This window comes from Oratosquilla oratoria, chromosome 7 (genome assembly GCF_046742065.1).
Source record: "Oratosquilla oratoria isolate Oo_2021 chromosome 7, ASM4674206v1, whole genome shotgun sequence".
In the NCBI taxonomy this organism is placed as follows: Eukaryota; Metazoa; Arthropoda; class Malacostraca; order Stomatopoda; family Squillidae; genus Oratosquilla; species Oratosquilla oratoria.
The window spans coordinates 47,511,716-47,524,348 of NC_134783.1; the positions used below are offsets into that span (position 1 = coordinate 47,511,716).

General features: G+C 40.1%; 1 protein-coding gene across 2 annotated transcripts in view; it reads left to right on the forward strand.

The window, feature by feature from the left end:
- The window catches only part of Snr1 (SWI/SNF related, matrix associated, actin dependent regulator of chromatin, subfamily b, member 1), a 34,968-nt gene that overhangs the window by 4,256 nt on the left and 18,079 nt on the right, over positions 1–12,633 (forward strand). For both annotated transcript variants that reach the window (XM_076188205.1, XM_076188206.1), the window contains exons 2-4: positions 9,353–9,458; positions 9,968–10,115; positions 10,500–10,643. In XM_076188205.1, coding sequence (XP_076044320.1) covers positions 9,353–9,458; positions 9,968–10,115; positions 10,500–10,643 — 398 coding nt within the window. The remainder of the gene's footprint in view (positions 1–9,352; positions 9,459–9,967; positions 10,116–10,499; positions 10,644–12,633) is intronic.

Below are 12,633 nucleotides of genomic sequence, written 5' to 3' on the forward strand. Positions count from 1 at the left end.
CAGTTAGGTTAGGTTAGAATAGGTGAATTTATCATCCTTTCATTTCTTCGACCTCGGCATCAAACATGGTGTACGTATCATCAACTGCCGCAACTTTGTTCATTAGGAAATTGGTTTTAGCAACTTTTTGTTACTGATTTCTGCCAAGAAAATTGCATATTACGTTGATGTATTATAATTTACAGAATTAATGATAAAAATAATTTAATTTTCTATTGCTATATCACCTAGGAGTGCACAACTGAGAATTTACTGAATAAAATTCCACATTAGATAGTACAGATAGGCAAAATGTGTACATTCTATGTGGAGAAATGAAATTTAGTGGCATCAATCTACGCTGACAGTTCCAAACCAAACAAATTTAAAGATTCAGTTATGGGGTAATATTGTAGAATTCCAAAAACATGCATGCATGGATATTTATCATGAAACTAGGTTCTGATCCAGTATCACACAAATACTTCTTTTTATTGTGCATCTGAAAGAATGGTTAGGTTAGGAGCTATTGGAGGTATTTTGTTTTAGAAGTGCACACCTATGTAATATAGCATTAGAAAATTAATTATTAATTTTGTAAATTATAATACATCAATGTAATATACATTTTTCTTGGTGGAAATACATACATACCCCCCTTACAAGGGAGGTAGCCAAAGAGGAAAAGGCATAAAATCATTCCCACCCATTCCATCCCTGAATACACTCCACACCCTCCCTCTTATCTTAGCACCTCCTGGTGCTAAAAGCAAATATACAACCAAACAAAGCTGTGAGCATAGCATCAAGACACCATGTTGTCGTCTGTCCATTCCAGTCAATGTCAGTTAGACGATGGCTTCCATATTGTGCAGTGGGTGTTCTTCAGCCACAGATGACATTAATAAGCACTGTTACAAAGACAGTAGGAATTCCTTGGACTTTATGAGAGAACATGGGGATCTGGTGTCATCTGTTAATTGCCCAAGGTACAATAGTAATCAGGCTGTCAGCATCCATGATGACGACAACGAGCCAGATGATCTATAGAATTAGAAATACAGAATTACTAAATACAGGTTAGGTTAGAATAGATGAATTTATTGTCCTTTCATTTCTTCGACCTTAGCATCTATTTAAACAAACATGGCATATCATTCAACCGCCATGACTTTACTCATTAGTAAATTGGTTTTAACAACTTTTTTTTATATTGATTTCTGCCAAGAAAATCACATATTACATTGATGTATTATAATTTACGAAATTAATAATTAATTTTCTATCGCTGTATCACGTAGGTGTGCACTTCTAAAAATTTACTCTACTGGATAATGTATGTTTCACATTAAATATTTGTGTTTGTGTGATTCTGGAATTTCGCTCAAATTTACATGAGGTAAGGTATTGCAAGGTAATTTAGCCATTACATAGAAAAAATTATTTCTTTCATATGCAAAAAAATAAAAAAGTGAAATATGCATTTACTAACTTGATTTATTTGATTCAGTTTGGTGAGTTTATCATCCTGCCAGGCCAACACATATTGTCTGCCTCCAGTTTTCTTCAGCCTTCATTAAGGAGTTATGCCCATCTGGATGTCTGGGGGGTGACTTCCAGTTTGCCTAGGAATTTATCAAGCTGGTGTTTGAAAGAGCCCACTGAGCAACTCTTTATATCTGACCTCTCTTGGGGTGCAGTTGAAGATTGGCGACTCTCCATCTGAAGCTGTTATACTGTAGTGTTCCAGCTGTGCCATGCTGAACAGTGTTGACAATGCAGCTTCAGCCTCTGCATTCAGACACCTGTGATATTATGGGGTTTGTCAGATTTGGCTTCCTCCATTATTTTCATTATGGTGTACCTGTCCCGTCTTCTCTCTAAAGAGTAGAGATTCAGGTATTTTAGCTTTTCTGAGTAACTGTGATCTTTTCAGTGCTCTATATTTTTAGTGAATTGTCTCTGAATTTTCTCAAACAGGTTTATTTCATTAGCACTGGTTGGACTCCATGGTTGGGAGTCCAAGGGATTTCCAGAGTGTTAACATTGTGTGCTCATCTCGGATTTTAAATGTCCTTAGTATCCAGCCAGAAAGGGAATTGACAACATCAAAAGTGACAAAATTTTCACATTGAATGAGAATCAGACAAGAAACAATGGTCTCAAACTGTCCGGAAATAGATTCAATTTGGAAGTAGGTAGAAACAACTTTGCCAACCGTGTAGTTAATGAATGGAATAAACTTCCTGCACAGGTAGTGCAATGTAGTTCAGTTCGAAGCTTTAAGAATCATTTAGATAAATACCTAAGTAAGATGCTGTAATGATTATAATTTATGTTATATTATTTGTTTTTGTTTTGTTATAATTTGTCTGTCTGGTTTTCATTTATTATTAGTTATATGTCAATTTACTATCATTTACTATTTACCTGTTTGTTTATTATTTTAACTATACCTATGCATTTATTTATGTATTTTATTTGTTATTTACATTATTATAGTTTTTATTTATTATTTTATTATTAATATATATATATTTTTTTTTGCATCCGACCTAGATATGGATCAAAAGGTCTCCTGTCGGCATGCTCCGCCTTTGTAATCCTTTGTAATCCTTTGTTTTTCACTAGGACCATGATATGCTCCTTGAAATCACAATTACTTGATCAAATTACTCCGAGATCTTGTACATGCTCTACCTTATCATGGTAGTTCCTTTGACTGGTCTCCTTGCATTTGAAGTTATTGTATTGGTATTTGCAACCATTGAATTGCATGTTAACCTCAGCCCAGTTTTATACTTTGTCTAGATCTCTATAGAGTCAATTGGTCTCTGACTGAACTGATAGCTCTAATTAGCCTAGTGTAATCAGGAAAGCTAATTATATTGCTACTGATTCCACAGTTTATATCCAGCATGAGAATAATACTGGTCATAGGACTGTTCCTTGTGGGACTGAACTGATTACATTGCTTACTGCACTCTCTTGCCCCTGGACACATACAAACTGCTTTCTTCCAGTGAGAAATTCAGCAACCCATGCACCCAATTCTCTTGAAATTTTTAGGTCATGGAATTTGTGCTGTAGAGCCCCACAGTCCACTTTGTTGGCCTTGATGAAATTGAGATAAATGGGATCTGTTCCTTCATCAGGACATGAGGTGTTGTTCAAAATAGTCTCATAACCGTCAAGTAAGGCTGACAGGCACAAATGACCAGCTCGAAAACCACATTGAGTCTTGTACATTAGAGTGAACTCCTCTTAACCCTCTCAAACAGCTTTCCCATGTGGGAGGTCAGGGACACAGGGCAGTAATTCGATGGTGTTTTTCTTTTTCCTCCTTTGAAGAGGAGTGCTAGTACACCATCTGGGCCAGAAGTGGAAGTTCCAGACTGTGAGCATATTGTTTTTTGGTACATTCATCTGACACTTTGATGTTATTTAGGCTGTTTGAGAAGTCAGGATCCTTTCTGAAGAACAGAGAGTAGTTGTCAATTACTGTATTCTGCTTAGGTGTAGAAAAAAATTGTATTGCTTATTTAGTACATATATATATATATATATATATATATATATATTTATATATATATACCAATGGCTTTTTCCCCCCTTACAAGGGAGGTAACCAAAAAACAAAGGCATAAAATCCACTCCCACCCAGCACTTCTAAGCTACCAGAAGAGGCTGGATGACCGCGTTGTGAACAGCTGCCCAGGATGTAACACTTCACCCCATACCATACAACACATAATGGAAGACTGCATTATACACAATCATGCACGCAAACAACACAACATACGCTCTATAAAGGATTTGTGGGAAAACCCAGTTTCGGCTATGGCATTCCTTGGGGAGACGGGACTGCTCGGACAGACAGTCTAGGGAACGACAACAACAACAACTCCCACCCATTCCATCCCCAAATACTCCACTCACATTCACCCTCCTCCTTCTCTCTTATCTTGGCTCCTCCCGGATAATGGGTCATCCCTGCATCTCGCCCACTGCCCAGGGTCAGAAGCAATGTAGCAAGACACAGCTCATCCACAGCAAGGCCACCTTATTTAATCAGCAAACCTCCCTCTCTGTCCTCTCATACAGAAAAAGAGAAGATGGGGAGACCCTTTGGGCTGTTTCAAAATATCATTCACACATACTCCCTCACCCCACATTCCCCACCCACTCCCTTCCATGCATCACATCATCCATACACAACCATTCTCCACACACCCATATCTTCTGTCTTCTCCCTTCCTTCCTCCACAGACATTCCCCACTTTCCCAATGCCCCTTTTACACCATCTATCCATCTCGTTCTTGGTCAGCCCCTCATGTTCACTCCTTCCACCTATGCCTTCCACACCTCTTTTACTAATCTTTCTTCACTCATTCTTCCCATGTGTCCACACCATCCCAATACTCTTTCATCAACCCTATCTCCCAACTCCCTTTGGGAAAGTGGGGAATGTCTGTGGAGGAAGGAAGGGAGAAGACAGAAGATATGGGTGTGTGGAGAATGGTTGTGTATGGATGATGTGATGCATGGAAGGGAGTGGGTGGGGAATGTGGGGTGAGGGAGTATGTGTGAATGATATTTTGAAACAGCCCAAAGGGATTTCTCCCCATCTTCTCTTTTTCTGTATGAGAGGACAGAGAGGGAGGTTTGCCAATTAAATAAGGTGGCCTTGCTGTGGATGAGCTGTGTCTTGCTACATTGCTTCTGACCCTGGGCAGTGGGCGAGATGCAGGGATGACCCAATAAAATACATGAACAAAAAACACAAAATTGGCAAAACTTTATCAATACACTTGATCACAAAACAAACACCAGCAAATTGTACAAAACACTCAACAGCATTACACTATCCAACAGTAACACTACACGCTCTCATGCAGCAATAATCACAACAACAGATAATCTACCCTCAAACAGACAACAAGCAAACGCACTCATACGTCATTTTGCACAGACAAGCCATCTCACTTCTCACCCTGACGACCGACGCACCATTCGACATAAGAAAGACTTTCCCACAGACTCAGACTATATACCCTTCATAGACAGTCAGACAAAACTCATAATACATTGTCTCAAGCACTCATCTGCCTGTGGCCCTGATAACATAAGCAACATCCACCTAAAACACATTGGACCACAAGGTATACACGCACTCACAAACATTGCAAACTACAGCTATTCACACAACACTATACCCGACATCTGGAAGCATGGTAAAATAATCACCATTCCAAAACCGAACACAGACCCAACAATCCCAACATCGCACCGTCCAATCACACTTCTCTGCACCCCCTCTAAAGTCATTGAACGCCTAATACTTAAACTTGTCACACCACATATTCCCCTTGCTGACTCACAACACGGTTTTAGGCCACTACACTCCACAAACACTCTTCTGACAAACCTCACACAAAGAATTTTAGATGGCATCAATTCAGATAGGCCCCACCAAAGAACACTTCTTATAACATTAGACATTAGTAAAGCTTTTGATGCTATCCCCCGCCACAACCTAACAAATAAAATATATAACACAGACATGCACAATAACACCAAAAGATGGCTGGCCAATTATCTGGCAGGTAGGAATGCTTATGTGTCATATAATGGCCAATCATCCCACATCAGAAACATTAAGAACGGAGTACCACAGGGCTCGGTTCTATCCCCCACACTATTTAATCTATACATGCATGACTTACCCACGCCAGACACCTCAGAAATACAAATCTCTTCCTACGCAGATGACATAACAATCACATGCACACATCGTAACACAGACAAAGCTGCAGAAATAATCCAGCCATACCTTGACACACTCAACACATGGTTCATCACAAACAGACTCAAAATAGCTCCAACCAAATCTACAGCAACACTTCTCACCAACTGGACAAAAGAACACAAGTACATACCTCATCTCTACATCAACAACACTCTAATACCACACACAAACACACCGAAAATTCTTGGTGTAACATACGATACATCCATGTCTTTCAAACAACACATCACAAACATAAAAAACAAATGCACACCCAGACTTAACGCACTTAAGTCAATCACTGGAACAACATTTGGACAAAACAAAGAAACTAATATAACAATATACAAACAATGCATACGCTCAGTGTTAAATTATGCGAGTCCTGCATGGGCTCCTAATCTCAGTGAGACACACCACAACACCCTTCAAATCATACAAAACAAAGCCCTAAAAACAATTACAGGCTGCACAAATACAACACCTACAGACCATTTACACCATGAAACAAAAGTCCTCAAAGTCAAGGACCACCTCAACATGAGAGGCACACAAACACTTGCCACAGCCACCACAAACACATTACACCCGCTACAATAGCAGAACACCCACACACACCAAGAAACATTAAAACAACACCCAAAGATCTTTATCATGCACAGATACTCTCTTCTCTTCCTCCACAACCACCAAATACCAGCCTCCGGAAACATATTCATAATCATATCACTCACCGCTCCATTAACACACTGAAAGACAACACACTGCTGCATGCCAGACCCCCTGATATCCACCCTTCTGAATCCTCTCTCCCACGAAAGGACAGAGTCCACTTGGCCAGACTGCGGTGCGGTCACCACCCAGCACTTCTAAGCTACCAGAAGAGGCTGGATGACCGCAGTGTGAACAGCTGCCCAGGATGTAACACTTCACCCCATACCATACCATACAACACTTAATGGAAGACTGCATTATACACAATCATGCACGCAAACAACACAACATACGCTCTATAAAGGATTTGTGGGAAAACCCAGTTTCGGCTATGGCATTCCTTGGGGAGACGGGACTGCTCGGACAGACAGTCTAGGGAACGACAACAACAACAACAACAACTCCCTCTCCACCCCCACTCTCCTCCTTACCTCCTGGGTCTGTGAATTCTGCCCCATTGTCATCAATCATGGGCTTGGATTGTGCAAACTGTTTTGCATATCTGTAGAAGTATCCTGGGTTCTTTTTGATCTTGTTGACTGCCTTTTGTTCTGCATGGAAGGCCTCCAGGTGAGAGCTGATGGTTTATTCTTTGATGGATTTTAACTGTTCCAAGACTTTGCATTTTGTAGTTCCAAGGAGTTCTGGAAGCCTCATGGTGAGCTTGAGCCTTTTTCAGATCAGGGTCTTACATATTCTGGTATAACTATTTATTTTTTTGCTACTGTTTTGCTTTCTGGGGACAAATTGCTCATACAAATTGGACACGGTGTTCAAGAAATTTGCAAAATTTGAAGCTGTGTCTTCATTATCAAGAAGATTCTTTCTGTCAATAAGTGACATTGCATTATTAAGCTCCTTCCAGTCTGCTTTGTGGAAATTTAAACTCACAAACCCATTTTTGTATTCTTTTTTCTATGGTTTTTCTTCTCTAGTGTCCAGTTAGTTTTGATGTGGGGGTCACAGTGATCTTGCCAATACCATCTTCATTATTGGTCCATGTCAAGTCTAGGATATTGCCAAGGGTTGCTGTTTTTATCACCTGGGACCAGTATAAGGAATTAGCCAATTCAAGTCTAAAGTTATATTGTACTGGTGATTATGACATTAGTATCCTGTCCCAGTTCACATTAGGGAAGTTAAAGTCTCCTAGTACTACAATTTCAGGCAATGGAGTTGGTTGATTTAGGGGTTTGCTAAATAAATTGCAGAATTCATCTTCTCTGGTGTCTGGGTTGGGGGGGGGGGGCAATAGACAAACCAGTATTAGGTTGTTCTTTGTTACATACATATACCAAAGGCTTTTTCCCCCCTTACAAGGGAGGTAGCCAAAAATGGTGCTTAACAGACACTTTGGAAGTTGTAGCAACACCTCAAAGTCTATGTTTTCATGTAGGAAAAGACATATCCCCCCCTCCCATGGGATCTGCCTGTTCTATTAGCTCTGATTAATACATATCTTTTAAGCTGGATTTCTTTATCACTAATTTCATCATACAGATGTGTTTCAGTCAATGCAATGAAGGCTGCATGTCGATTAGTGATATCCTTTAGTAGACCAAGTTTGTTTTTATCAGTTCCGCCTTTTCTTAAAATTCTACAGGCATTTACATACACAAAATTCTTGTAATTTAAACATTCTGAGTGGTCTGACCAAGATAATCCACAGTTGTCTGAACTATTGGGAACAGCCTTCTGCTTTGCTGCCATATTACCTGTTGCATGTCTGTGCTAGCTACTGTATCTCACCATGGCCCTACCATAGAATAAGACCACGGAGAAGAGGAAGTGCTTTGTTCTGATGCTCTTGAAGAAGATTGAGCTTGTGAAATGGATGGAGAAGGGAGAGAGCTGCAGCATGTTGATGGCGGAATTCGGTGTGAGTTTGTTGACACTATGATCTAAATAAACAGAAAGACAGGCTCCTGTCTTTTGTTGCTAACACAGAAGGAAGTTGTTCAAGAGACCTAAGCTTGATGAATTGGATCAGGCTTGCTACATTTAGTTTATTGTTCAACACTCCGAAGGTAAACCTGTCATCAGGCCTATGCTCATTGAGAAGGCTAAGAAGCCATGGGCAGATTTGGAGATCAAAACTGAATGTAAATTTTCCATTGGATGGCTCTGCAATTTTAAGACTTGTCATGGTATCAGGAAGCTGGAAATCAGTGGTGAACATCGTTCAGTAGATCATGAGGCAGCTGAAAATTATGCTGAATTTTTTTTTCTAGCCTGTTACGTCAGCTTAATGTGAACATTGTTCAGTGGATCATGAAGCAGCTGAAAATTATGCTGACATTTTTTCTAGCCTCATATGTGAGCATAATGTGAACCTGGACCAGGTTTATAACACCAATGAATTAGCACTTTTTTGGCATTGTTTGCCCAGCTCAACTCTAGCTGGATTCAAGGAAAAGGAGGCCATTGGATTCAAGCACAACAAGGACAGGATTACTACTCTTCAATGTCCTAATGTGACTGGAACCCACAAGTGATTTCTTTTTCATTAAAAGTGTGTTCATTTGTTCGAAGGCTCATTTGGACAAATAAGATAGGTTCCAAGGTAGGTTTATTTGTTGATTAACATTTAATTTTTTACAACTCTACTTTGTTTATGTTATTTTTGAGGATTAGGTAGGAAAATAAATGGGTTTTGGGTGGTTTTATGCTTTTTTAGGTATGATCTGCAACCATGGCACGTTTGATTTAGTGGCAATGGAAAAAGTCCTGTGATAGCCAGATAATCAGAACTGTACTGTCTTTGCAGAGGGACAGATAAGTAATATTTGCCTAGTGGGGTGATGTGGGAGAAGGAATCTCAAATGTTATAGGATTTGAAGATAATTTTTCATTTTATTCACTGACCACAGGTGGGCAACTACCTCCGCCTCTTCAGAGGCTCCTTGTACAAGAAGTATCCTGGCATGTATCGTCGTTCTATCACTAACGATGAGAGGAAAAAACTCATGGAATTGGGTAGGTATTGCCTTTATTTTGTTATCTTTGAAGGTGAATATATTTGTTATTTAGTTTGTAATGTTACCAGGGTATCAGGAAAGTATTTATTTGTGGGTCCATATGATACAAGGATAACTACTCAGTGTAAAAGTGGCTGATAGTTTGTCCAGTTGGTAACACTGAAAATATTTTGTCCTTACTAATTGCTGAGAAACTCGTTCAGATTTGGACCCACCCTCATCTAAATGAAATTGTTTATTAGTAACCAAAACAAGAATCAGTTTAACATATCACAATGTTAAAGGGTATAAAATAGATGGGTCAACAAGAATGACTTTGCAAAGATTAGCAAAGTCAAACAAGTCAGTGGAGGAGCTTTGGTGTGGCAGCTGACTTCGGATGACTGATGGTGTGATATGTGGAAGGGGGTGGCATGGAGAACCTCTCAGATCATACTGTAAAGAAAAAAGATGGTGTGTCAGGCAGCAGATATAGTCTGTGTTTATTTGTGGTTGATCTCATGACAGGTCTAACACAACATGTTCTGGCATCTAACATTTCCCTGCTACGTGCTTCTGAGGTGGAGGACATCATTGAAGGTAGTGACGAAAAGTATAAGGCAGTGTCAGTACGGCAGCAGCAGGACCCTGAAGCAGCTGCTGCTCGTTTGGCTTGGTAAGCTATAATTTCAGGACTAGATTGTTTGACTTTACTCTTTTCGTTGTTTTCCCCAGTTTTGTTAAACTGTAATCCCTCCCATATTGAACTGCCATTATCCAAATGTGATTAGTGTGTATTGTATACTACTTTTGTTTCTTCAGAATAGAAAATTTAGTACTGAAGTGGTGGAGTAGAGATGGGGAGGGGATAATTTTACCTGACACATAGTAAATGTACTATTTTTAGAGAATATGGGTGGGATTACAAATGATTGATTATGTTTTACAATATATATATATATTTTTTTCTTTCTTTTTCTTTCCTTTTTGTAAGTTTTAGAATTAAAATAGTTGCCTCAGATTTTAGTTAGCTTTGGATTTCATAAGTGTTGTTGTGCAGTGCTGCGGAACGTGTGGTAAAGAAGCCAGCGACTCCATGGGTACCCACTATCTCCAATTCTTCTCACTTGGATGCTGTCCCACAAGCAACTCCCATCAATCGCAACAGAATTGTCTCCAAAAAGATACGCACTTTTCCTATGTGGTAAGATTAAGTTTTGTTATAAACAAACAGATTGTAGTGTTGGTAATTTAAAAAATCTTTTAAGTCTTTCAATGTTCCTTCAGCATGATGGTTGTAGTCTGACAAGAAATCTTCAAGGAATTCAGACTTGCAATGCTTGAAAGTGAATGACTGAAGACTTAGGTTGATAGGAATGTCGTTGCATTTATCAACATTTTGTCCCACAAACTAAAGTTGGTGGAGTGCACAGTAAAGTAGTTTTAACATTGAATTTAAATCTGTCTTTAGAATTTTTTGTATTATGCATGGTTAGTATTGGAGCAATTAGATTACACATTAAGTATATATTATTCATTTTAAACATGAGGGGATGGAGGGGGAGTCACCAATTAAATGACAGCCTGGCTGTGGATGTGCTGTATCTTGCTGCATTGCTTCTGACCCAAGGCAGTAGGTGAGATGCAGGGATGACCCATCATCCAGGAGGAGCCAAGAATAGAGGGAGGGAGGGGTGGTGAATTGGAGTGGAGTGGGTGAGGATGAAATGGGTGGGAGTGGAATTATCCCTTTTGACTTTCTTCCTCCCTTATAAGGAGGAAAAAGTCCTTTGTATATGTATGTAAGCAAGGTCAATATGAGCGATGTATTTGGTTTCCAGAAGAACCTCCAACTGTAATCTGCCAACATACAATGGCTGTATGTATTTTCTTTGCTACCACTTTTGACTGGGATAGAGATCTGCCAGATAGGGAAGATCAAAGTGTGCCGAGATGGTTGGATGCATGGAAAAATGGAACGAGAAAAGACTAGTGAAAGGATTATGGAAAGCCGAAGTGGATGGAGCAAACTTGATGGGAAGACCAAAATTGCGGTGAATGGAGGGAGTGAGGGGGGCATTGGATGCAAGAAGATCATGTGTAACTCAAGGAAGAAAAAATGCAAAGGATAGGAGTGGATTGCAAGTGTTCATTAATGGATAAGCAAGTGACAGCCCAAAAATATATATATATATTTTTTTTTTGTCTGCTTCATAGGCAGGCTAGGGCAGGTTGGGATGTTGCTACTTGTGGTGGAGGTTGAGGTGGTGATGGTTCGAACCCTGGCACCGGGGGGTTTAACCAAGGGTATGGTTCAATAAACTCTACAAAGTCCTCTGAAAAGGGGCATCATCCTAGCCTCCTGATGGGGGAATTTTGTGACATTACACCAAATCATCATAACTGTCTCAAGTGGATGGGATGTGTGCACGTCTGGGGTGGGTGTCATAAAATGAAGAGGTGAGGGTAAACCAGCATCTGCTGTCAGGCTGTGCTGTGCCTTGCTGCATTGCCTTGGGCCAAGTAGTGTGGGAGGAACAATGAATGGGTGTTGGATGGGTATAGGGTGGATGCATGCTTTGACTCAGCCAAGCCCCTAATAAAGAGGAAAAGGAGAAATAGTATTTGTATATATATACATCTTCTTTCTTCTTTTTCCTCTATTTTCCATCTCACTCCTCTCCATCTCTAATCTCAGTCTCTTTTTTCTGTCTTTCTCCTCTCTCCATCCTGCACTCTCCTCTCTCCTCTCTCCCTCCCCCATTCTCCTCTCATCTCTCCATCCCCCTTTATCTTTCCTCTCCTCTCTCCCTCCCCTCATACTCTACTCTCCTTTTTCCTCTCTTTCTTTCCCATCTCTCCTCTCTCTCTCCCCATCTCTTCTCTCTCCCCCATCTCTTCTCTCTCTCTTCCCATCTCTCCTCTCTCTCTCTCTCTCTCTCTCTCTCATCTATTCTCTATCCTGTCTCTTTTCTCTCTTTTCCATTTCTTCTCCATCCCATCTCTTCTCTCACTCTCTTTTGTCACCTCTCTCATCTCTTTTATCTCTCTCTCTCTCTCTCTCTCTCTCTTCTGTCTCTTTTCTCTCTCTGTCTCTTCTGTCTCTTCTCTCTCACCCTCCTTCTTTCCCATCCCTTCTCTCTCTCCCCCTTTTTCTCTCTCTTTCTCCTCTCTCTCTCTCTCTCACTCTCATC